Source organism: Corticium candelabrum, chromosome 3, assembly GCF_963422355.1.
Source record: "Corticium candelabrum chromosome 3, ooCorCand1.1, whole genome shotgun sequence".
Taxonomy (NCBI): Eukaryota; Metazoa; Porifera; class Homoscleromorpha; order Homosclerophorida; family Plakinidae; genus Corticium; species Corticium candelabrum.
In genome coordinates, this window is record NC_085087.1 from 8,083,063 (window position 1) to 8,107,385 (window position 24,323).

The 24,323-nt window shown below is 42.1% G+C and overlaps 4 protein-coding genes and 1 long non-coding RNA gene across 9 annotated transcripts; all 5 read left to right on the forward strand.

The window, feature by feature from the left end:
- Positions 1-1,066: 1,066 nt before the first annotated feature.
- On the forward strand, positions 1,067-5,483 carry LOC134176680 (uncharacterized). Its single transcript, XM_062643338.1, has 3 exons — positions 1,067-1,520; positions 4,276-4,605; positions 4,667-5,483. Exons 1-3 carry the CDS (start codon positions 1,391-1,393, stop codon positions 5,380-5,382), a joined length of 1,176 nt encoding a protein of 391 aa, XP_062499322.1. The 5' UTR covers positions 1,067-1,390; the 3' UTR covers positions 5,383-5,483.
- Positions 5,484-6,414: 931 nt separating this feature from the next.
- On the forward strand, positions 6,415-9,590 carry LOC134176681 (uncharacterized). 2 transcript variants are annotated; one of them, XM_062643339.1, is made up of 4 exons: positions 6,415-6,624; positions 7,413-7,508; positions 8,374-8,703; positions 8,765-9,590. In XM_062643339.1, exons 1-4 carry the CDS (start codon positions 6,519-6,521, stop codon positions 9,481-9,483), a joined length of 1,251 nt encoding a protein of 416 aa, XP_062499323.1. In that variant the 5' UTR covers positions 6,415-6,518; the 3' UTR covers positions 9,484-9,590. The 2 variants fall into 2 exon arrangements, with proteins under 2 accessions (XP_062499323.1, XP_062499324.1); XM_062643340.1 differs by lacking the exon at positions 7,413-7,508 and having other exon boundaries at positions 6,420-6,624.
- Positions 9,591-13,981: 4,391 nt separating this feature from the next.
- On the forward strand, positions 13,982-18,392 carry LOC134177081 (uncharacterized). 2 transcript variants are annotated; one of them, XM_062643784.1, is made up of 3 exons: positions 13,982-14,392; positions 17,043-17,372; positions 17,434-18,392. In XM_062643784.1, exons 1-3 carry the CDS (start codon positions 14,212-14,214, stop codon positions 18,225-18,227), a joined length of 1,305 nt encoding a protein of 434 aa, XP_062499768.1. In that variant the 5' UTR covers positions 13,982-14,211; the 3' UTR covers positions 18,228-18,392. The 2 variants fall into 2 exon arrangements, with proteins under 2 accessions (XP_062499768.1, XP_062499769.1); XM_062643785.1 differs by lacking the exon at positions 13,982-14,392 and adding an exon at positions 15,011-15,321.
- Positions 18,393-18,465: 73 nt separating this feature from the next.
- Positions 18,466-22,549, forward strand: LOC134177082 (uncharacterized). 3 transcript variants are annotated; one of them, XM_062643787.1, is made up of 7 exons: positions 18,466-18,476; positions 18,529-18,729; positions 19,429-19,716; positions 19,983-20,564; positions 20,629-21,003; positions 21,068-21,186; positions 21,266-22,549. In XM_062643787.1, exons 2-7 carry the CDS (start codon positions 18,642-18,644, stop codon positions 22,022-22,024), a joined length of 2,211 nt encoding a protein of 736 aa, XP_062499771.1. In that variant the 5' UTR covers positions 18,466-18,476; positions 18,529-18,641; the 3' UTR covers positions 22,025-22,549. The 3 variants fall into 3 exon arrangements, with proteins under 3 accessions (XP_062499771.1, XP_062499770.1, XP_062499773.1); XM_062643786.1 differs by lacking the exon at positions 18,466-18,476 and having other exon boundaries at positions 18,489-18,729; XM_062643789.1 differs by lacking the exons at positions 18,466-18,476; positions 18,529-18,729 and adding an exon at positions 19,069-19,203.
- A 363-nt stretch (positions 22,550-22,912) lies between these two features.
- LOC134177494 (uncharacterized) lies at positions 22,913-24,088 on the forward strand. The gene is made up of 2 exons (XR_009969529.1): positions 22,913-23,273; positions 23,345-24,088. It is a non-coding gene; the product is annotated as an uncharacterized LOC134177494 (long non-coding RNA).
- The last annotated feature ends 235 nt before the right edge of the window (positions 24,089-24,323 follow it).

Here is a 24,323-nt window from a genome sequence, read left to right on the forward strand (position 1 = left end):
AAGGCCTTAAGAAGGCCTCATTTGTCAATTTTGTCATGCAGTCAGTGGCAGAATTATTTATCACTAAACTGTCGAAATTGAGACAATCAAACTTGTAGAAAGAGTTGGTTCACATGTTTATAGTTGAGTAGTATGAAACTTGGTACATGAATATTTGTTTTGCAGTTGTTGAGCAATAAGTGTATGTGTAGCTTAGCTGTTTGATGGTCATGCTTGCGACCATATGAGCACATGTCTTAAAGACAAGTAGACTTGCTAAATATTTTAGTAGTTATATACAATTTGATGTAATAAATAAAGGATTGTTTGATTTGCTCAAATTAGTGTTTCAAATTGAATTGAAAGGTATACCTGTGCATGACTGTTATTCCTGTAGGTATGTATCCATTCCTAAGAATAGCTCAATGTTCAAGTAGCTAAATTCAGTGAGGTGATTGCCTGGGCGCCCTATAGGTGACTGCCCCCTCTAATTAGATGCAAATAAAAATTAACTTTCTCTCAAATTTCATGAGGGCGCAGTCAAAAGTGTGCTCTACACCTTCACAAATTATATTTGTTATTTGTTGTGACTCAATTAATTAAATAGATATCAGGGGGCGTTATGACATGACGTATGCGCGGCGTTACGTCATGTCGGGCTCCACGTTCTGAAGGACGATTTTGAATCGGCGCTACGCGGGTCGTACACTACGGCTCTGTTTCGAACGTCTACACGAGTCGCGCAAGGCAGAGCATTACGGAGACAACATCATGTGACACTGCCTTGTTGCTTGATAGCGAAAGCGAAGGAACGCTTACTGTCGATACGTATTGTGAACACGACAGAGAGCTGTCCGTCACGCGTACGGTCCGTCACGATTCCGTCGCATATTGTGTCTAAGCAGACCCTTCTCGCGCTGGGAATAGGGTGGATGATTGTGAATGGGTGAATCATACAACTAGTACTACCCGCCCCTATGGGCGGTGGCAATCTATCGTTGTATGCCACTTCTGCAAAGAAGACGCACCTTCCGTGACACACGGACGCACGCAAAAGCAGCCCGGTGAGCCGGCTCACTCCGACTGCAGCGGGCGCATCCGAGACTGGCGTCGTGTCGATCGGCGCGTTACAGACATACAGACAGACGGAAGTGGGCGTTCCCGAGCGTTCGCGTATTATAGTATGGAATGATACGATGACATCGCCGACTTCCTTGGGCACCGCTATTTTGTGTAGGTATGGTATGTGACAAATTTATGTACTGGACAACCCACGTAGTGGGTGTTCTGACTTGACGTCGTGTGTGTTCTGACGTGACGTAGTCTGTGTTCTGACGTGACGTATGGGGGTATGTATGGCGACATTGGCGCTAGCTAGTCAGTGTTGAACGACGTGTGAAGCAGTACACACATGGTCATGGGCGGTCGTCGCTCTCGTCATTTCGTTGTGATGCTCATTGTTTGTTCCTCTCTCTTCTGTCTCGTTGCAAACGTTCTCTCCGTTCCGATAGCAACGACGTCACCGACATCATCATCTGACGGTTAGTACATCTATCTACGTCCTGTCTAACTCGAGTTGTCGATTTACGGGGATACATGTGTACTTGTGTTGGATACATGTGTACTTGTGTTGGACGCAACGAGCGCGCGTCACGCAAGGGCACCGCAAGGAAGCGGTCGCACGCGCCGTGCCGTTTTTGATGCTCGATTTGTATTGTTTCTTGTCGTTTTCGAATCGTACTCCACTGATTCTCTCCGTTCAGATAGGAACGACACCAGCAAGCGCTACGTACCTGCCAGTCGCTCCAAGCGGTCTCGCGTGCCATTACCGGTAATTAATTAATTAGTAGTTGTTTAGTACACTTACTGTACATGATATCAGCACATTGATTAGGTTCAGACTCGAGCAACCGCCTACTAAAGCTACTGTTCTTGGGTCACCATGTTCTGGTATCGTTATTTTAGTCTGCTAGTTAGTTAGTGACGCAGTCTGACGACTTTGTGGTTAGAGGAAAGCACCACGTAAATGTTTTTACTATGACTGGGCACCCTCCACCGGATGTCAAAATTATGATTGGTATGCGAATGCGTCTTGCCAGGATAGCCAGTAGTTGAGACAGACTAGTTGTTGAGCTGCCTGTGGAACACCACACATGGCAAAGGGCAGTCGTCGCTTTCGTAATCTCGTTGTGCTCCTCGCTGTTTGTCTCACTCTCTCCGTTGCGCGCGTTACCCAACAACGCCAGCGACACCATCATTATCATCATCATCCGACGGTTAGTACTGTATATGTAGTACGTGTAGTTGTTGGTCGATTACCGGATGGTCCCATACTTGAGTGAATATGCTGACTGAGCGTTGCACGTTGCATACCTCGAACCACCCACGCGCACAGCTGGATGCGTCACACGTTAGAGAAACTTTGCTTGTGACTGAATATATGCGTGTGACACAGAGATTTGATCACGTAATTGACCAGTTCAAGCTAGAGCGTATCGTGGCGTGCATGAGCCAGGGTTTCTCGCAAACATCATTGTGAAAGGGGCGTATTAATATTAATAACAATTTTACTGCAGCTCTGAGCATCTGCATGTATTAGCCCAGTTACAGTGAGTTCATAGTACACAATAAATGACATGTTAATTAAGTCTTAAAAATCCTATTTTTATTGCTGATCAACAAACTACTGTTCTTTCGAAGTCAAAGTCGTATATGAGTGAGGCTCGGGCCTTCAGCTGAAATCTTTATATTAACTAAGGAGGCGTAAGCCCCATTTTCCTCTGGGGCAAACCCTGATGAGCCATGTGTTTGAGCTTTCTCACTTTGTGATATGGATTTATTTGTAAAACTTGGCATGTTGTGTCTGTGCATGGCTATATGTACAGATGAACATAGGTCATGCTGCCTCTTGCCTTCTAGTCGATTGGACAAAACTAGACAAACTGTGTCCCACAAATTTTGTTGCACTGCTTGAGTGCATGTAGATGTGGGGTGTGATATGGCTAACAAGTAGATCACAACCCTTGTGGTTTTTCTGGTGGTTTCAAGGATGCTGACAAAGCACTATGGCTGACAAAGCACTATGGATGACAAAGGTCAATTTATTAGATTATCTTTGAGGTCAGAGTAACTGCATGTAGTTGCAGCTCCCAATTGGTATGACCTTCTAGCTGCTTAGTTTGGGTTTGCATTTGTTGCTGTTACACACACACACACACACACACACACACACACACACACACACACACACACACACACACACACACACACACACACACACACACACCACCACCACCACCACCACCACCACACAATTTGCGCTGATGCACGTCGATTAGTGTGTCTCTTATATGTAGATTAGAAGATAACAAATTGTTTTGACCTAGTTGCCATGGAGCTGATAGTAGTCATGTTTTAGTGTTTGTGCACATCTCTGTGCTTTTGTAATGTGCTGTAGTTGTGATTTATTACAATGACATCAGGTCAAATTGTCTACTAAAAGATGTATGTGTAGCGTTAGGAACGTCTTCATGTGATCACTGGGAGTGTCCCCACAAGGACGCATTATTTGCTAACTAGTGCCTACAAATAGTCAGTCAATAGACTGGATGTTGTCAGGTCTGGCCTGCAAATCCAAAGTGCCACACTTGCGCTAGAAGGCGTGGTCAACGTGTGTTTAAAAAAGTGCTACAGTGTATACAGGGGCGTCGTGTGGGCGCAAAAAGTGGTGGGGCTGACTCGCTGCTGAGACTTCGGCTCCCGTCTTTGATATTGAAAAATGGAAAACGGTCCGAAAAGTGGTGGGGCTTCAGCCCTCTCTAGCCCCTATTACGCGACGCCCCTGGTGTATATACCTGTAGCCGTTTCACCCGGCCTGTCTAAGGCTAAGCTGTGGTACAGATGTGTTACTGTGGTGGTTGTTCACTAATCGGAGGCTGCACATGCGTTGTAGTGTTACAGTAATATTAATTAATTAATTAATGTTTCTGTGGACATACCAACCAAGGGCCAGACAAACAGACGGCCTGTTGGAATGTAGTGTATGTGCTCATTGTTATCGCTAGTGTTAATATAATTTACTTGCTATTTAGTGTGATGATGTCTTTGCATGCTTTCAAGAGTTTGGGGTATTAAAAAGCTATTGTGTGTGTGTGTGTGTGTGTGTGTGTGTGTGTGTGTGTGTGTGTGTGTGTGTGTGTGTGTGTGGCTGGCTGGCTGGCTGGCTGGCTTTCTTAGTATAGTATCACATTTTTGAATTTATGAAACATTCTAATCAACCTGTTGTTTATGGTTTAGACAAACTGGCTATAAGCTGCTTATCTGGAAATTGTCAACATGACACCACATCTGTTGCAGTTGAAGGAAAGATACATTTTCGCTGTCTCACAGCAGAAGGACATGATGTGTCTCAGAACATTTTTTGGTTCCACAATGGCAGGAACATATTGAACAGACCTTGTAGTACTAATAGTATTACTTTACAAGAGCCGTGCGTCATGTGGGGTGCACACTTTGAGACACTAGTTATTAATTATTTATTGACATCTGATGCTGGAAATTACAAGTGTTGTTATGCTAACTGTGTTAGCTCGTCACAAGATATTTCAGTCACTGTGCTCCAGACATGTAAGTTTATTGCAGTCATTACACAAGTTGTAGCAATTGATGTACATGTACGTCTTTACAGTGGTCATTACAGAACCAATACTGCCAAAGAAACAAATCTCATCTGCACCTACAACAAGTACTAACACGATGAGGTCAACGTCTGCAATCAGCACTCCGGTAGATCCTACGTTCTCTGCTCTAATGAAAGGGACTGAGGTATCTACCAGGATCACCTCTGAACCTACGGAGACGATAACGGTGGATCCTGAAGCTACGATGTACTTTAGTCCTACTAATTCTGTAGTGGACGAAAGTGTTAGAGAAGAGAACAAAGATAGTGGAGGAAACTTTGATGAAAAAGTGCCGGTCATTGCTGGTGCTTTTGTCGGTGGTCTTGTCATCATCGTCATCATCGTCATCATCTGTGTGCTAGTGTTCACCAGTAGATGCAAGCAACCACCAGAAGGAAATAGTAGTGAAGAACCTCTACCTCGATCACCTGACTCTGACAATATTACTAGCAACGAGCTTGTTCCCATTGAGCACCGTTGTGATGAGAGTCGACATGATGCCCCTGGTTCGCCCTGTCAACGTCATGACCTTCAAGACATGACACAACAAATTAGAAGTGATATTTGTCAGTCTGAAAATCGACTCGGCCAGCAAGTAGCAGGAGTTGCAGATCAAGTTGCTGAGCTTAGAGGTGAACTTGCTAAACATGCCAATCAACCTGGAAACAATAACAATGCATCTAAGGTGGGTACGAGTTCCAGCCAAACAGAAACAGTCTTATAATGTTGATAGATATTAATTTTATATGCAATATTTTGATGCTGGGGTTTTCCTCAATTACTAGTTTTATTGTATATAACTCGAATTCGACTAATTAATGACAAGATTGATCTCTTGTGTACAGTGACATTTAGAAAACATGCTGATTGGATGGCATCTTCTCAGTCATCCCACATCTCACCCTTTCCCCTTGCACAGGACCTACATGTAGACCCCAGCAACATTTAGATGTTCCGTACAGATTTGGAACAACAAATTCTAAATTTAGAACTGGATGACTGGACCTACTGAATCAAAGACTAAAAATTTTTTAAATTTTTTTATTTGGATATCCAGTTCCATATCTAGAAATTGTCCGTTTTGGTTCTAAAACTGGATAGCCAGTTCTATATATAGAAATTGTGAAGTTTTTTTATAACAGTATGGAAGAGACCAGTAACCATGTGCCATGCATACCATTGCATATGCATAAGCTATAAACAGCATGTGTTCCACATACAACTTCCACACGTGTATAGGTGTATGTGCTAGATTGAGGGGAGTAGAAACTTGAGTAGTTTGGTAGAGTCATGCGTCAATAGCTAACAAGGGGGTGCTGTCATGCTCATCATGATATTCTGCCGATTACAGACGTGTGCAACGAGTGGTACAGTAGCAGAGCTATCGATATCTCAACACTGCGCATGCGCACGCTTTCTACTAACGGTCTGTTCTTATTTTCACCTTCACTGGCTCTACCGCTTGAGCTGATGGACGTAAAACAAATAGAAATGGGCTCTAGGACACAGTTACCGTGGATTTCTAAAGAATTGTTGCATTTAGCTAGTAGATTATCCGTTATGATGCCTATGATGTCATGTAGCCGCAGTCTGGGGGCGAGGCTAGTGCACAGTGTGTTGTGCCCACGCACAAACAGTCAACGTCACGAATGAGCGAACCACTTTACAATGGGAACCATCTAGAGATGTTGTAATAGCGGGTTCGTTCATTCGTGACGTCGACTGTGCGTGCGTGGGTGAAGGGTTGCCATTCCGTGCGTATGATATTTAGCTAAGAATGTGGATCAAGGCAGTCGCATTGTTGAGTTGCGTCTGGAAGTCACTGGTCATGACTTTCGTCGCTCTCGTCGTTTCGTTGTAATGCTCGTTGTTTGTTTCTCTCTCTTCTGTCTCGTTGACTTTCCAAACGTTCACTCCGCTCCGATAGCAACGACGCCACCATTACCATCACCATCATCATCGGACGGTTAGTATACGTACAGTACTGTACATCTCTAGTTTTGATTAATATTACTGCATGGATACTTGATGAGTGAACGCTGTCCCAGTCTTTTCGCCGCGTTGCGGACGGCGTGGACTGCGCATGGACACCGCACACTGTAGCTAAGGGTGCACATTACAAAGTTTGCTGTACAGTTTGAGAACTTTCTAGGCTATAGTGTAACGTGGTCGGACGTGCTTGAGGTTTCTCACTTTAGTCTAATTAGATTTGTGATAGCGTTTTATTTGTAAGCTAGCAGCACGCTTCTGTCTGTGGCTATGCATAGATGAACATACTGTTTGAGCTATAGCTTAGTCTGTTAGTGGTCAGAAGTTTGGAGTTTATGCCTTTCCGTCATGGTGTGGGTGTAGCCTCGCAGAGTGGATTGCAGCCCCGGATGTGTGGTGGTGCATCCGGGGCTGCAATCAGAGGTTATGCTACTACCTGATGGTGTCTAGACGCCACAGATTTTAGTTGGCTTATAGCAGATCAGACAAAACTAGACGATCTAAGGACAAATGGTGCTGCGTTGCTGGAATGTACAGTAGATGTGGAGTGATGAAATTGCGCCTTGTCTGTGAGCTCTAGTTACAATGTTTGATGACGTACGTCAATGTGGTCTGCAGTAGGGGATGTCCCCACAAGTGTGCATGACGCGTGAGTCACTGAATTTGCTAATTTTAGTATATAGTATATCGATGCGTCCAGCCTGTTCTAGTCAGACTGGGGGGGTAGCCTTCGGATGGGTTACTGTCGCGGTTGTTTCATTCTAGTGCTCGTTCTTTGTTTCTGTTTCTTTCGTCTCGTCGTCTCTGCTCCCATAGAAACGACGCCTGCGCACGCAGCGAGGCTGACGGCACCTTCGGACGGTTAGTGTGTGTCACACTGTACGACGTTGGTTATTTAGTAGACATTGTAAAACAACTCGGAATTGCTGATATTTGTGCGCAAAACAGAATCTGAATTCGCTCTGCCGCGTTCACTGGTGCATGTAGACTGATAAATTGTTTTTCAGTGGCATGTAACCACATTCCATAGGATGTGGTCTTCTGGTTCCAGTTCAATGACTTAATTACTACTAATTGCTCAAACAGTCAGAGGTGTCAAGATGCTAATCAAACCACACACAATCAAACCACACACAGATTGACTGTGGCTTTCCGTTTGATATGCCAATTTACTCTGCAAGGCAAACTAAGATTATAATATTCACTGCATTGCTTTATTTGACAACATCTTGAAATATGTGACAGTGTAGACTTGGAGAGTAGTGTAGACAATCTGTACTTGCTGTGTTTCCGAGGTACATTAAACTTTTAGTACAATTTGTTGAACTATGACTATAGTAGGATGCCTCTTTGTTTGAGCAAGAGTTTGTGGATCGAAACTCCATAGGTTCAAGTCTAGAGAAAGGAAATCTAATTTATTTACAGACAATAACTTGATCTGTTTGCTGTGTGTGTGTGTGTGTGTGTGTGTGTGTGTGTGTGTGTGTGTGTGTGTGTGTGTGTGTGTGTGTGTGTGTGTGTGTGTGTGTGTGTGTGTGTGTGTGTGTGTGTGTGTGTGTGTGTGTGTGTGTGTGTGTGTGTGTGTGTGGCCTGGCCTTTCTTGATATAACCATACAAGATCTGTTTGCTGTGTGTGTGTGTGTGTGGGGGGGGGGGGCTTTCTTAGTATAGTGTCACCTGTTTGAACTTGTGAGATGTTCTAACCAACATGTTGTTTGTGGTTTAGGAAAGCTGGCTATAAGCTGCTTGTCTGGAAATTGTCAACATGACACCATGTCTGTTATAGTTGGAGGAAAGATACATTTTCACTGTCTAACAGCAGAAGGACATGATGTGTCTGAACAAGTTTTCTGGTTCCACAATGGCACAAATATGTTGAACAGACCTTGTAGTACTAATAGTATTACTCTGCAAGAACCGTGCATCATGTTGGGTACACACTTTGAGACACTAGTTATTAATTCATTGTCGACATCTGATGCTGGAAATTACAAGTGTTGTTATGCTAACTGTGTTAACTCTTCACAAGATATCTCAGTCACTCTACTCCAGACATGTAAGTTTATTGCAGTCATTACACAAGTTGTAGCAATTCATGTACGTGTACGTCTTTACAGTGGTCATCACAGAACCAATACTGCCAGAGAAACAACTCTCACTTGCACCCACAACAAGTACTAACACGATGAGATCAACATCTGCAATCAACACTCGTGCACCATTAGCTACTGAATCATCATATCCTACGTTCTCTGCTTCCATGAAAGGGACTGAGGTGTCTACCAGGTTTCAGAGTGTTACAGCAGGGATCATGTCTCAACCTATGGAGACGACAATGGTGGATCCTGAAGCTACGATGTACTTCAGTCCTACTAAATTTGTGGTGGACGAAGGTGTCATAGCAAGCAACAAAGAAAGTGGAGGAAACCTTGACGAAAAAGTGTCAGCCATTGCTGGTGCTTTTGTCGGTGGTTTTGTCATCGTCGTCATCATCTGTGTGCTAGTGTTCACCAATAGATGCAGACAACCACCACAAGGAAATAGTAGCGAAGAACCTCTATCTCAACCATCTAACTCTCACAATATCACTAGCAACGAAGACCGTCCACAACATGATGCTCCCGTTTTGCCGTGCAAAGACAGCTTGGTTCGAGCTCATGACCTTCAAGACATGGAGAAGCGAATTAGAGGTGATATTAGTCAAACCAGAAATCAACTGAGCAAGCAAGTAAAAGAAGTCGGAGATGAACTTGCTGAACGTGGCAATCAACAGGGAGACACTAATAATGCATCTATTGTGCATACAAGTTCCAGCCGAACAGAAACAGTCTTATAATGTTGTATAAATATTAATTTTGTATGCAATGTTTTGAGGCCGGGGTTTCCTCAATTACTAGTTTGTATTATATAACTCGAATTCGACTAATTAATGACAAGATTGATCTCTTGTGTACAGTGACATTTTAGAAAACATGCTGATTGGATGGCATCTTCTCAGTCATCCCACATCCCAAGTCTCATCCTTCTTCTTGCACAGTACACCGTACGCGTAAACCCTTGCAACGTTTATATGTTCGGTACAGACCCTAGCAATGTTTATATGTGCGGTACAGATCTGGAACGACAAATTCTAAATTTAACTGGATGACTGGTTCTAAACTGGATATATACCATAAATTGCATATATGCATAAGATATATACTGCACGTGTTCCACATCACATACAACTTCCACATATGTATAATTATCATTGCTCTGTTCCTATATGCCTGTGGATGGATAGCTAGCTAGAGGTGAGAACAAACTTGAGTAGTTTGGTAGAGTCATGCGTCAATAGCAAGGGGTGCTGTCATGCTCATCATGATATTCTGTCAATTACAGGCGTGTGCAACGAGTACAGTATACTGCACGTGTACCATCCAGAGCAGAGTGATCGATTCTAAACGCACTGCGCATGCCTGCTTCTACTAACACGGTCTGTTCTTATTTTCACCTTCGCTGGCTCTACCGCTTGAGCTGGTGTACGTCAAACAAATGGAAATGGGCTCTAGGACACAGTTACCGTGGATTTTTAAAGAATTTGTTGCATTTAGTAGACTTTCCGTTGTAATATCGGTGATGTCAGCCTCGCACTAGGCTAGTTACGTGTCGTCACAGGTGGTTACTAACGAATGGTTCGACCTACATGCGCACTGTCACAATTCAGCACACCCTTACAACAATGCTAGGAATGCAGTTTGACAGGATCAAGCCGTTGTTGCGCTGCATCTGGAAGTTACTGGCCATGGCCATGGGCTCTCGTCGACGTCGTTTCGTTGTAAATTTGTATGTGACTACTTGTATATAATCAAAAGAACACACTCTTATTATATATAAATAGAACAAAATTGTCTACCTCAAATGGCATAAACAATGTTAGGCTCTAGTGGCATCATAGCTGCTGATCCTGTAACGGAGGACCTTGCTTGTGTCTCCTTGTCTATCAGTAAATCTAGAAGACCTCTCGCAAGTTGTCCTCTGTCTTTAGCCTTGTCCGATACAAGCTTCACAGCCAGATAGGGAGCTGTCACGGCAAAGAGCTGATTCCCAACATACACCCCTTGAAAAAATACAAAATGTTACAATACATACTGTAGTCAGGCTTCACAAAATTTAGCCAAGTACCTAATACTTTCCAGTAAGAACTCAATCTTACTATAATAGACATCTGTCAAGTATTAGATATTTGAGTAGGTGCTATACTATTATTATTACTAGTAAGTATACCCAAAACTAACCATCTATTCAGTATTACAAAATTTCTACAATGCACATACGTTCTCCAGAAGCATCAGCAATAGAATAGCATGCACCACCAGACAATGGCTCAGTATTGGTGACCATTTCACGCGGATGCTGCTGCTGCTGCTGCTGCAAAATCTGTGGTCTCTGTTGTTGTGTCTGTACAGCTGGACTGTCATATAAAGAGTGCTTCGTATCATGAGTCAAATGCCACATAAACACAACATAGGTTAATATTGACAATTGGTATTATATCCATTGTTGTTCTAACCTTTTTCTGCTTTCTATCAAACAGAAGCGTGTGGATCTCCGTGACTTTTCCAGTAAGTCTTGTTAGAGTCGTTTTCTGGTCTTGTAGTTCAGCCCACAATGGCCAAAGATCATCTCTGATAGCAGTCTGTAAATAGATCCACAAACTGTAATTTAACTAATAATTATGACCTCAAAAAATGAAATCAACTTACACTCGTTAAATTGTGGTCAGGAGGTGTAGTCTGGCAATGAGAATGGGAGTACAAGTAACTGCCAGTCACAGCCAAATATGAAACTATTATATATATTACATACCCCAGTAGCCAAATTCTCTGTTGTGTAGCTGCAACAAGGTTTCTATCAAAGCATATTTGAATTAATAATATTGATACACAATAAGCTAACAAGTATTTGATTTGCTTACGTTGTCCAAATCACTAGAGTTATTCTATAAAACACACAAATGCTACGAATATCTAGCTCTACTACTAGGTACTGTACCTAAATAGGCTCTGCCCTAGCTGATCGCCGAGTTGGCAACTGTGGTGAAGAAGTATACAGACTCGTCTGTTGTCTAGGAAAAATCGAGGTCTACACGGTACCGTACCAGGGTGGGCGTGGTACTCTATAGTAGGTCACATTTCTTCATTTCGTCGGACACGGAACTACCAATTGTGTTTCCATCTGCCACAATCCAATGTGCTGGTGCCTCCTCGTCACTCATCTTGACTGCAGATATGAACGTACGCGTCAACAATGACATCCCAGAGATCACTGAGTGACACGGTAGAACTCTACAATCATTGTCTAACACTATTGACTCAGCATTGGCATTATAGTCTACTTAGTAACTAGCTCTAGCTAGCTGTAGCTGACTAGCTACATGTATGACCATGTTCTTTCAGTCGTAGCCGCACACTGTTCTACGTTAATTGAGTTAATTAATTAATTGAGTTGAGTTGAGCAAATAGAGGTCAGTTGAGTTGACTTCAAATAGAGTTCAGAAGGCTTTGTACAACGATGGACGTGCATGTCTGTTTGCTTGGTGAGTCGTGCGACGAAATGTGACCTGCTAGACAATACCACGCCCACCCTTGTACGGTACCGTGTAGTGTGCCCGTGAAAGCGCGTAGTCTACTACTTGTAATAGGTTGACGGGTTTGATGTTTCAATTGTGCCTCGATTTTTCTTACGCGACAAACGAGTCTGTATACTTCTTCACCACAGGTGCCAACTCGGCGATCTGCTAGGGCGGAGCCTATCTAGGTACAGTACCTATAGTAGTAGTAGAGTAGCCTCGCAAGCCAGGCTCTTCCGCGCAGTCGCTGAGTCGCTCGAGGAGGAGGAGGAGCTTTACCGGCCGCTGGAGCAATTCCGGTAAAAGCTCCTCCTCCTCGTGTGATTCACGTGCGGTTAGCTCAGCGAAAGAGCCTGGCCTGCGAGGCTATTAGTAGAGCTAGATATTCGTAGCATTTCCCTCCAACCGGTTCATCTACGGTAAAGGTAGCGTGTTGTGTACAATGCACGTACCTATACAGCTAGGGACCGAGGTATTCACTGGCACAACGTTGTGTGTCAAAGCGGAGTTGGCAAGAGCTGCCAATGTGGTTTGGCACGTGACGGAAAGTAAAGTAAAAGCAAACACCCGCTTGGGTGTTGGAAATGTAATCTCCTGAGACACGCGTACGAATGGAAGCCCAGCTGAGACACCCGCTGAGACCCCCGCTGTGTCTAGTGTCCTCGGTCATTTCAATTTTCTATTTTCTATTTTCTATTCATGTTAGAAATAGAAAAACGAACTGCGCGTTCAAGTTTCTAGTTTTGAGCACATAGGTGCCTAAAAATCAAACTTTAAAAGATAAATCTAAACATCACAAGAATCAAACATCAAAAGATGAAAACCATTTTACAAAAAATATAAAAAATTAAAAATTAAAAATTAAAAATTAAAAAATTTAAATTTAAAATTTAATAAACACAAATTTTTTATAAAAATACAAGTTAAAAATTAAAAATTAAAAATTAAAAATTAAAAATTAAAAATTTAACTAAAAATTAAAAATTTAAAAATTATAACATAAAAATTGAAATGTAGAAAATTAAATGGCCGGACCATCCACTGACCTTTGAGGCCGGGGTTTCCTCAATTACTAGTTTTGTATTATATAACTCGAATTCGACTAACTAATGACAAGATTGATCTCTTGTGTACAGTGACATTTTAGAAAACATGCTGATTGGATGGCATCTTCTCAGCCATCCCACATCCCAATTCTCATCCTTTCTCCTTGCACATGCGGTATACCTACACTTAGACTCTAGCAACGTTTAGATGTTCAGTACAGATTTGAAGCAATAAATTCTAAATTTAGAACTGGATGACTGGACCTATGAATCAATGACTTGTTCTAAAACTGGATATCCGGGTCTAGATATAGAACTAGTGTACATGGTACATAGACCGGTAAGCCATTCATACATGTACCATAAATTGCATATATGCATAAGCTATATATACTGCACGTGTTCCAAATTACATACAACTTTCACACATGTATATCGTTACTCTGTTCCTAGGCACGTGGGATGGATAGATAGAGGGGAGTACAAAACTTGAATAGTTTGGTAGAGTCATGCGTCAATAGCAAGAAGGTGCTGTCGTGTTCATCATGATATTCTGCCGATTACAGGCGTGTGCAACGAGTGCAGTACACTGCACATACAACAGAGCAGAGCTAACGATTCTCAACGCACTGCGCATGCCTGCTTCTACTAACACGGTTGGTTCGTTCACTGGCTCTAACGCTTGAGCTGGTGGACGTCAAACATATCGATGATGTCACCCTCACACTGCTGTACGTTACGTCTTGTGGTTACCAACGGAATGGTTCAATTAATTAACGTACGTACACTGTTCAAGTGTAAGCACGACGATTCAGCAAAACCTTACAACGGTCCATCACATGATATATATCTATGAATGCGGTCGAGACAGTTGCAATTGTTGAGCTCCGTCTAGAAGTTACTGGCCATGGCCAAGAGCTCTCGTCTCTCTCGTCGTTTGTTCGTTGTTTGTTTCTCTCTCTTCTGTCTCGTTGACTTTCCAAACGTTTACTCGGCTCCGGTAGCAACGACGCCACCAGCACCATCACCATCATCATCATCATCATCATCATCATCATCATCATCATCATCATCATCATCATCGAACGGTTAGTTTTAGCCAGAGTTGTTGATTACTGGATACTTGAGTGAAGCGCTGTCTGTGTCCTATCTACATGCGGTCTTATCGCTGCGTTGCGGACGGCGTGGCTTGCGCATGGTGCGTCACACGTGGAGGCATTCTTCCAGCGTGAACACACACACACACACACACACACACACACACACACACACACACACACACACACACACACACACACACACACACACACACACACACACACACACACCACACACACACACACACACACACACATACACACACACACACACACACACACACACACACACACACACACACACTTCACTTCACGCTGCGTTCATTCCAATGAGAAACGATGCAGGCCAAGGTCACCATAGGCTATATCTGAGGAGTGGATGTTCTCTGACAGCAGAAACACTCGTGGTTGTGGAGGCCTTGTTGGCGGAATGTTTGGTGACAGTACTGACATTGACTAGTCAGGAACTGACCATGTTTCTGTTTCTGGTGGTTTACAAGGCCAGCATGATTTACAGCAGTAAATCCACAACCATCAAAGCTGCAGTGTAAAGCAAACTCTGATGTCGTTTGCCTTGCTTCACAAACAACACACACACACACACACACACACACACACACACACACACACACACACACACACACACACACACACACACACCACATCTCCTCCTCCTTCCTCTTCCTCCTCCTCCCTCTTCCTCCTCCTGTATTGCTTCAGTCTAAATGAACACCTACTTCAGTGGGAACACAGACAAAGTCATAAAAAAGTTTTTCCGTGAATATCGATACATTTGTGTCTCTTCAAGTCATTAATGCGTCTATAACCTCTGACATTCAAGGCAGACAACAGTTTGTAAATCAATTTTGCCAGATGACACTTGACTAGACTCCAGACAGGCGTGGTAATGGTCTCTCCAGGTAAATCTTGATTTGTTTGCTAAGTCATACCAACAGCTTTTAGGTGTTTCCTAATTATGTCGTTTCAGCGTCACACACACACACACACACACACACACACACACACACACACACACACACACACACACACACACACACACACACACACACACGACACAGATTTGCTGTACAGTTTGAGAACTTTCTAGTCTATAATGTAACGTTTTGAGCTAAAACCCATGGTGGCAGGGCAGGACGTGCTTGAGTTTTCTCACTTTAGTGTAGATTTGTGATGGCGTTTTATTTGTAAACTAACAGCACTTTTCTGTCTGTGGCTATGTACTGATGAACATACTGTTTGAGCTATGCCTAGTGGTCAGAAGTTTAGAGTTTAGGCCTTTCCATAGATTGCAGTCCCGGATGTGGTTGTTGTGTGTGATGGCAGTGCATGCGGGGGCTGCAATCCACACTTCGTCTCGCTATATCTGATGGTGTACAGCGTATAGACGCCACAGATTTTAGTCAATTGGCTTATAGCAGATAGACAATCTAAAAAAAATTACAATGTTTGATGAGGCTGGAAACAGACGTCTAGACCAAACGTCCTTTTCCGGATTCCTGGACGTCTGCAACCACTACAGCTAGGGGACGTCCCCGCAAGTGTGCATGACGCGTGAGTCACTGTAAATTTGCTAATTTTATATATTGCGTGTACATAGAGAGTCGGTAACCAAGTCGATGCCGCCAGTTCTAGCTAGCCTGGAGTAGACTTCAGATGGATTACTGTCGCGTTTGTTTCATTCTAATGCTCGTTCTTTGTTTTTGTTTATTTCGTCTCGTTCCACGCGTCCTCTCTGCTCCTGTAGGAACGACGCCTGCACGCGCAACAAGGCCAACGGCACCGTCCGACGGTTAGTGTGTAGGACGTTAAACATCGTAAAACAACTCTGAATTGCTGATTGCTCGATGTTTTTGCGCAAAATGGAATCTGAAGTCGCTCTGCCGCGTTTACTGGTGCATGTGCAGGGGCGGCGGAGCGAGTTGAAAGTTGAGGGGGCTGAAAGGGTAAACATTACAGAAAGCAGAAATTCTACAGCATAAAGTTGATAAAGTTGGGGGGGCTCTAGCCCCCCCCAGCCCCCCCGGCTCCGCCGCCCCTGATGTGGACTGATGATGGATTGTTTTCAGTGGCATGCGTATACACAGCGCTCTACATGTACAGATGCAGCTGCAACGCTCCACATGATGTGGTTTTATGGTTCCAGTTTGAAGAGAATTTAACTGCGTGGTTGTGTCAATGAGTATCCTGCATGACGCCTCCTGTTTGAGCAATTAGTAGTAAATAAATTCTCTAAGACTGTGGCTTTCTGTTTGATAGTTGTGAATTCCAATTTACTCTGCAAGGCAAACTAAGATCATAGTATTTGTTGCATTCCTCTATTTGGCAACACCTTAAAATATGTGTAGACTGGAGAGTAGTGTAGACAATCTGTACTTGCTGTGTTTCCAAGGTATATTAAGCTTTAGTACAATTTGTTGAACTATGACTATAGTAGGATGTCTCTTTGTTTAATCAAGAGTTTGTGGATCGAAGCTCACAATAGATTCAAGTCGATAGAAAGGAAATCTTACAGACAATAACTTCCTTGATCTGTTTGCTGTGTGTGTGGGGGCTTTCTTAACTTAATTAATATAATGTCACCTTGTGAAATATTCTAAGCAACGTGTTGTTTGTGGTTTAGGAAAGCTGGCTATAAGCTGCTTGTCTGGAAATTGTCAGTATAACACCACATCTGTTACAGTTGGAGGAAAGATACATTTTCTCTGTCTGACAGCAGAAAGACACCATGTGTCTGAACAAGTTTTCTGGTTCCACAATGGCAGAAATATATTGAACAGACCTTGTATTACTAATAGTATTACTTTACAAGAACCATGCATCATGTTGGGTACACATTTTGAGACACTCGTTATTAATTCATTGTTGACATCTGATGCTGGAAATTACAAGTGTTGTAATGCTAACTGTGTTAGCTCCTCACAAGATATTTTAGTCACTGTGCTCCAGACATGTAAGTTTATTGCAGTCATTACGCAAGTTGTAGCAATTGATGTACATGTACGTCTTTACAGTGGTCATCACAGAACCAATACTGCCAAAGAAACAAATCTCATCTGCACCTACAACAAGTACTAACATGATGAGATCAACGCCTGCAATCAGCACTCCTGCATCATTAGCTACTCAATCGGCAGATCCTGTAACATTCTCTACTCTAATGAAAGGGACTGAGATGTCTACCAGGTTTCAGAGTGTTACAGCAGGGATCACCTCCAAAGCTACAGAGACGATAACGGTGGATCCTGAAGGTACGATGTACCTCAGACTTACTAATTCTGTGGTGGACAAAACTGTCATAGGAAACAACAAAGATAGTGGAGGAAGCCTTGATGAGAAAGTGCTGGTCATTGCTGGTGCTTTTGTCGGTGGTCTTGTCATTGTGGTCATCATTGTCATCATCTGTGTGCTAGTGTTCACCAGTAGATGTCAGCAACCATCAAAAAGAAATAGTGAAGAACATTTGTCTCAACCATCTAACTCTCACAATATTACGAGAGACAAAGACCATCCACAATATGATCTTGTTTTCATACAGCCCGTTTGTGACGAGAGTCGACCTGATGCTTCTGATTTGTTCAGTCAAGTAAACAGCATAGTTCGAGTTCATCACCTTCAAGACATGGAGAAGCGAATTAGAGGTGATATTAGTCAAACTGGAAATCAACTTGGCAAGCAAGTAGCAGAATTCGGAGATCAAGTTGCTGACCTTGGAGATGAACTTGCTGAACATGGCAATCAACATAGAAACAGCTACGGTGCATCTGTGGTGCATACAAGTTCCAGCCGAACAGAAACAGTCTTATAATGTTGTATATAATATTTATTTTATATGCAATGTTTTGAGGCTGGGGTTTATATTAAATAGAAACATTTCTCAAATTAAATATTTATTTATGACAAGATTGATCTCGAGTATGGTGATCAGTGCTGTCTTCTCAATTATTCTGTGACTATGAGACATTGCATGGGATATGATTGTGTTTACAAGCTTGAAAATACGACCTCTGCATGCAAATTACATAGATACATACGGGTTACATGTACTCTGGGCAAGGTCTAACTTCCTTCGTTACCTAAATTGCGTAGCACTGACTGCGTGTTTTTAGTGTCCTGATCCTTTTTGCAGCGAGAAGGCAGAAGACTAAACGTTTTGTTTTTCTTATGACTTTGTCGCTGTCGTTTCAGTGACGTGGATCGCTAGTTGTTCGCACGGCTCGAGATGCGCGCGCCACTCTACAGACTTTCTAGTGTTTTGTTGATACTGTTCAACCTAAGGTATTCTGTCTTACTCCGGACGCCAATACAAGGTACTGCAAATGTGTGAGATTGCGTCCAAGTGTTGCATGGATCTCTCTGTGCGTGCGTGCTCAAAGCAATTAAGTTAATTAAAGTAGCTGTACTGCGTGTGCAGCTACTCTAACGTTTCACTGCATGATTGCATGCTGTAGGCAATGGCGTGCATGCAGCTAAAAAGTTTAGATGACAGTGTGGAATGTAGTTGTTAGCATTTACTTCCGCATGAACTTTCAAGATGAAACATCCTGACATCCTAACCATCCTAACGCACGTTAAGGTCTCTGCCATGATAGCGTTTTGGTTCTCTGGCCTTGATGGCCTGGGTTCAATCCCGGGTCGCGACAGCAATACATGTATAATGAAATTAGTCTGGTGGTTCTTTCTCACTGTTTGTCTCAGACTCTGGCTATGTCTGTGAGAGTATAGAGTGTCAATGAGGAGTTTAATTCTGTGATCTGGCATGGGAATTGTTGGCATACAATGAGGTTCATCTCGAGCTCACTTTCTAAGTTTTTTTTATCTTTTAACAGACATAGTTGTTCTTCTACTTGACATGGTTTCTTTTTAATTACAGTTGTTAATTGTACGTAGCAGTGTGTTGCCGTATTGTATTGTATTGCTATATCAATAAAGTTATTGTGTTGTTATAAAAAAAATAAAAAATAGTAATAATGATAAATTGGAGTATTGTTAATGTTACTGTTGTGTAGATAAGGTTGTCCTTCGTGTGATAAACGACGGTATTGATGAAGGTGCTACAGCGTTGCTACAGTGCATGATGAGCACCAATCCCGAAGTTCCAGCAAACGTCAACAAATGGTTGTTTCGACGTCGAGAGTTGTCCATGTCTACTACAGGACGAATCTCAATTGATCGGTCTGCAACAAAGCACCGACTATTCATAAAACAGGCTCTTTCATCAGACAGTGGAGAGTATAGCTGTCTGGTTGACATCAATGGGACTAAGGTCAAAGCATCAGCACCTTTGAAAGTTTATTGTAAGTGCAAACCACAAGTTTCTCAACTTGCCCTGCACGTTCTAGCACCTCAAGCATGCAGCTAAGATTAACACATCTACATGGATCTTGGCTTTAAAAAATTGTTCATGGATGTTAATTTACATAATAGATGTGCATGCATGTCCACATGTGTCACTGGTAAATTATCTTAGCACAGACTAATTAATATGCACATGCAACTGAACATGTTCAATGTGGGTAAGGATGTAATATAATTAACTGTTTATTAATAATAATTATTTTAGGCCCAATTCAGACTGAGACTATGCCAGTCACCCAAGCTGTGTTGGGTGAAAATGCAACTATTACATGTGGTGGCACGTGCTATGATTATATCTACTGGAGAAGGAATGGAGCAATGTTGAATAGAGGAGACAAGTACATGATTTCGAGACAAAACGGTTCATTTCTACACATAAATAATGTTTCTCGTACCGATAATGGTACGTATTCGTGTATTTACTTTACTGGATCTGGCAAATTAAAAAATGCAATTCAACAAGTTGAACTGTCTGTATTGATTCCAACTAATCGTGTTACAATTGCAACATCTACCTTTACTAAATCTCAAGTCGGTCATTACATTGAGATCGTGTGTCAAGCCAATGGCTTTCCTCTACCAGAATCAGTCACATGGTACAACAACTCACATGTCATCAATCCATCTGATAAAGTCACAACAACATATAATACTTCAACTGGAATTGCAATACTCAGACTGACATCACTGACTCGTTTTGATTCAACTGTCATTCAGTGCACTTTTAGACAAAAACTACTTGGAAAGCTTTATACATTTAGTAATAGTTCTCAACTTAGAGTTACAGGTAACTAACTGCTTGACTGTTTATTTGTTTTATTGTTTATAACTTAATTTAAAAATTGTTGCAGGAAAACCTGATGCTCCCAGTGATGTACATCTCCACCTCTCTCTAAAAGTAGACAATTTATTGAAAGTGCGGCTAAAATGGAAGCCGCCTTTGTACCACGGTGGACTTCGTATGTTAGCTTATCGTATATTATATTGGGATAGACGTTTATGTGGTCTTAATTGGCAAGACTGTAAGAGCATTAACGAACACTGGATACTTGCTGAAAGGCAAGCGTATCTCATGTATATGAAGCTTCCTCATGCAGAGATGTGCTTTGCTGTGCAGTCTGTCAACGGTGAAGGTCTCAGTGCTGCAAGTATGATTAAGTGTACGTTTAATATGGATGAGGATGTACAACCCACTCCCACAAGCTCAAACTCAATAACACCATCTGGTCAGTTATTACTTTTGTTTTGTGTTGGTCATCAGTATACTTAGTTACTGTTGCTTTTGGATAGATATCAGTATCGATGTTACTTCTGAATTTCCGTCATTAGCTCCCACTCATCGTCCAGTATCACAAAACTTCCAGTTTGCATTCAGGAATATTAAGGAACTATGCAGTCACTTATTCACGGTAATTCAAATATAATACTTGTGCAAGTTTTAGGCTAATTGATATTAATATTGTATTGTTTGTATGTGGGTATATACAGGTCAACAAAGTTACTATGAAATCTGCTCTAGTCAGATACTTTACATTATTTGGGCGAATGCCTGTGGCATTCACTGATATAAGAAATGAGTCACTAGCAGTACTAGGTGGTCTCGTGTATTACCAAGGAACGTTGGTCCATGCCCAAGCTGACGTCATTCTTAAAACAGTTTCAGAATATGTTGAAAATGGAAATGGGAAACAACGTCTTTTTGTGTCAGATAATTATTTGGAGTTTCTTTCTTCTTGTCCTGTTGCAATGAATGGCCAACACAGCAGTTGTACATTCAATGCAAACGATGCAGCCACACTGAACTGTAGCTTATTAAAAGACGAATCACTGCCGATCTGTTCGGAGTCTGTGATGTCATCGCAACTGAATCTGTATCTGTTCATAGCTTGTGGTGTCGTTGTGTTCCTTCTTAGTACATGTTTGTTGATATCTTGCTGTTACATACAACTTCTGAGGAAGAAACTATCGAAGGTTGACCTTCATCCTGTGGATGATGCTAAACAGAATGTCACGAAACAGCTAACAACATTCAAGCAAACAGATGTGCAAACTGTATTGAATCCATTGAATTCAGTTTCTTCCAAGAGACAAGATAGTTTAGATTCAGCTATTGGTGAAGTCAATAGAGTGTCATCATCATTAACATCGTCATCATCATCACCACCATTATCAGATTCAGTTGTGGCTGGTGATGTATTTCATGGTGATCAAATGGATAATGCAATACAAAAAGACGTTGTTTGTTAAGTCTTGATTGCCAGTTAAGTGGCAGCTGGAATTTTTGATTGTCAGGATTGAGACAATCAAACTTGTGTAGACTTAATGATTAACTTCTGTAGCAGTAGAATGAACCTCGTATATACAATTGCTTTACAGGTGATCGAGATAGCTAGAGGTAGCTTAGGATGGTCGTGCTTGTGACCATATGATGATATGTATCTCAAGAGAGGTAGAGTCTTATTATACTAAATGTTTTAGAGCTTTATATACATGATTTGCACAATTTCTATGGGTTTTTTGTAGGCCTAGCTGCATGGATGCTGACATGCTGTACTTGTCCTTCATAAACACAATACAGTCAGGCTGCAACCATTGCGCCTGCCATACGATCGAGTTTACAGTGATGAAGCTGTACAGTGCATGATCTCATTACATTTACAGTCCTCTAGAAGTCTACGTATACGTCTGACGAAATTGAAACACAAATGCTAGAGCTTAGTTGTGCTTCTCGGTGTATGCATCTCTGGATCTGCGTCACATCGATAGAGGAACCAGACGCGATTGTTGTATCGAATATTGAGCTATTAGATGCTCGGAAGGAAATGCGTCATAGTGTTTTCTTAGTCTACAGCCTAAAGCTCGAGGTTAGCTATAAAGCTGTTGATCGTGGGCTAGATCCATGTCTAAGTACAGTTAGTATTTTTTATTGCAGTGGCCTGTACGCTAATTTCATCAGAAGAGTCTACACGATCGGGGTCCCATCTGGTCACGTACTAAATGACGTCTCGCATTCTAGTCTTGTTGTCTTTCCTTGTCGTTCTTGCTCAGCTGACTACAGCGTCGAGTTTGAAAGAAAAGTCAGGTTGGTAGTCTAGCTATCTACTGTACCTGTATGTATGTCAAGCATTTCAGTTGCGCCTTGCACAGTCCTAGATATCTAGTAATTATCGTGGTTTCTATGCAGATCTACAATGTTTGCGGGTGTCGTCTGATTTTTCTGAATCTGAGGGATCGTCGCTCATACTTCCGGAAAAGAGTATAGCAATACTCGAGTGCCAGACAGCAAGCTGTAACGCAAGTTTTAGTCATGCAGTTGAATGGCATGACCGTCAAGGAAAAATCAACAACGCTAGAATTAATACTCACATCCGAAGCAACGGTCAACTGGAGATCACTAGCCTGACTAGTAGAAATGAAGGAGCGTACAGCTGCCATAGACGTGCTGATGATGGAAGATACAGAATGTCAAACGATTTTATTGTTACTGCTCTAGAAGGTTGGGATATATCAAGTCTTCTGTATGCATTGTACGTTGATGCCTATATTTCTGATTGTGTTTTTCTGTAGACAAGGGCACAAAAGAAAGTAAGTTACGCCTAAATGACAAATAGCTTTATGTGCATCAGACAGACAAATGGACAGACAGACAGACAGAGACAGACAAATAGACAGACAGACAGACAAATGGACAGACAAATTGACAGACATATGGACAGACAAATAGACAGACAGATGGACAGAGGCATGGCTTTAATCAACGTGAGATTGATGATTATCCATGTGTATTGCTGTTACTAAAAAGGTACAGATGGATCCCTATCTGATCAGTCACAACGTGCAACTTCTAGCACATTAGATTTATATTCTACAGTGTGGACATCGGGATCTTCTCAAACAAAACCAAAGGATGATATGCTAGACTGGATGCTACCTGTTGTTGTAGCTGTTTTTGTGCTGCTAGTGGCAGTGTGTGTAATAATAATTATTTTAGTCAAAATGTTTTGTGGGAAGTCTCAACAGCCTACACCAGCCAGCACTCGTAGTGGTGGCAGTCAGACTCTTGATCGGTCCAGGAGGCAGGGCAACCAAGATGGGCCTATAGTGGAGGTGATGGATCAAATAGAAGACCTTACAGACCATATCGATAATGGTTTTAATAATATCAAAAATATTATCATAGAAAGTAGGCCAAATGGACAAGACAGTGGCCAATATAGCTAGATTCAGTATCATCTAGCTAGACTGTAGTCAAGTACTGCTGTACGTTGTGTTGTGTAAAGTTTGCGATAATTGTAAGCAGGGTCAAAAGCACTTCAAGTCTAAAAAAGACAATTCACATGCAATTGCATTCTACATTTAAACTTTTTGGTACAGTGTACGTACACAATGCTCTCATACATAATTCGACATTCAAGAATGCAACGCCAGTAGCAATCCAGCAAAGGGTTATGGAGGTTGCAACTACCTCTTTTCTAGCGCTGTTGCTAGGAAGACAGAGCTGGCACGACAGCGCGAGGAGAGGGTCAGCATGGTACGAGTCTAAACA

Excerpts from the sequence above, each read along its gene's own strand:
- LOC134176681 (XM_062643339.1), top strand. The coding sequence starts at position 6,519 with ATGCTCGTTGTTTGTTTCTCTCTCTTCTGTCTCGTTGACTTTCCAAAC. Across the intron at positions 7,509-8,373 it reads GCTGACGGCACCTTCGGACG|GAAAGCTGGCTATAAGCTGC; the intron begins GTTAGTGTGTGT and ends TTTGTGGTTTAG. Across the intron at positions 8,704-8,764 it reads AGTCACTCTACTCCAGACAT|TGGTCATCACAGAACCAATA; the intron begins GTAAGTTTATTG and ends ACGTCTTTACAG.
- LOC134176680 (XM_062643338.1), top strand. The coding sequence starts at position 1,391 with ATGGTCATGGGCGGTCGTCGCTCTCGTCATTTCGTTGTGATGCTCATT. Across the intron at positions 1,521-4,275 it reads ACCGACATCATCATCTGACG|ACAAACTGGCTATAAGCTGC; the intron begins GTTAGTACATCT and ends TTTATGGTTTAG. Across the intron at positions 4,606-4,666 it reads AGTCACTGTGCTCCAGACAT|TGGTCATTACAGAACCAATA; the intron begins GTAAGTTTATTG and ends ACGTCTTTACAG.
- LOC134177081 (XM_062643784.1), top strand. The coding sequence starts at position 14,212 with ATGGCCAAGAGCTCTCGTCTCTCTCGTCGTTTGTTCGTTGTTTGTTTC. Across the intron at positions 14,393-17,042 it reads ATCATCATCATCATCGAACG|GAAAGCTGGCTATAAGCTGC; the intron begins GTTAGTTTTAGC and ends TTTGTGGTTTAG. Across the intron at positions 17,373-17,433 it reads AGTCACTGTGCTCCAGACAT|TGGTCATCACAGAACCAATA; the intron begins GTAAGTTTATTG and ends ACGTCTTTACAG.
- LOC134177082 (XM_062643787.1), top strand. The coding sequence starts at position 18,642 with ATGCGCGCGCCACTCTACAGACTTTCTAGTGTTTTGTTGATACTGTTC. Across the intron at positions 20,565-20,628 it reads TTCTCAACTTAGAGTTACAG|GAAAACCTGATGCTCCCAGT; the intron begins GTAACTAACTGC and ends AAATTGTTGCAG. Across the intron at positions 21,004-21,067 it reads AAACTCAATAACACCATCTG|ATATCAGTATCGATGTTACT; the intron begins GTCAGTTATTAC and ends GCTTTTGGATAG.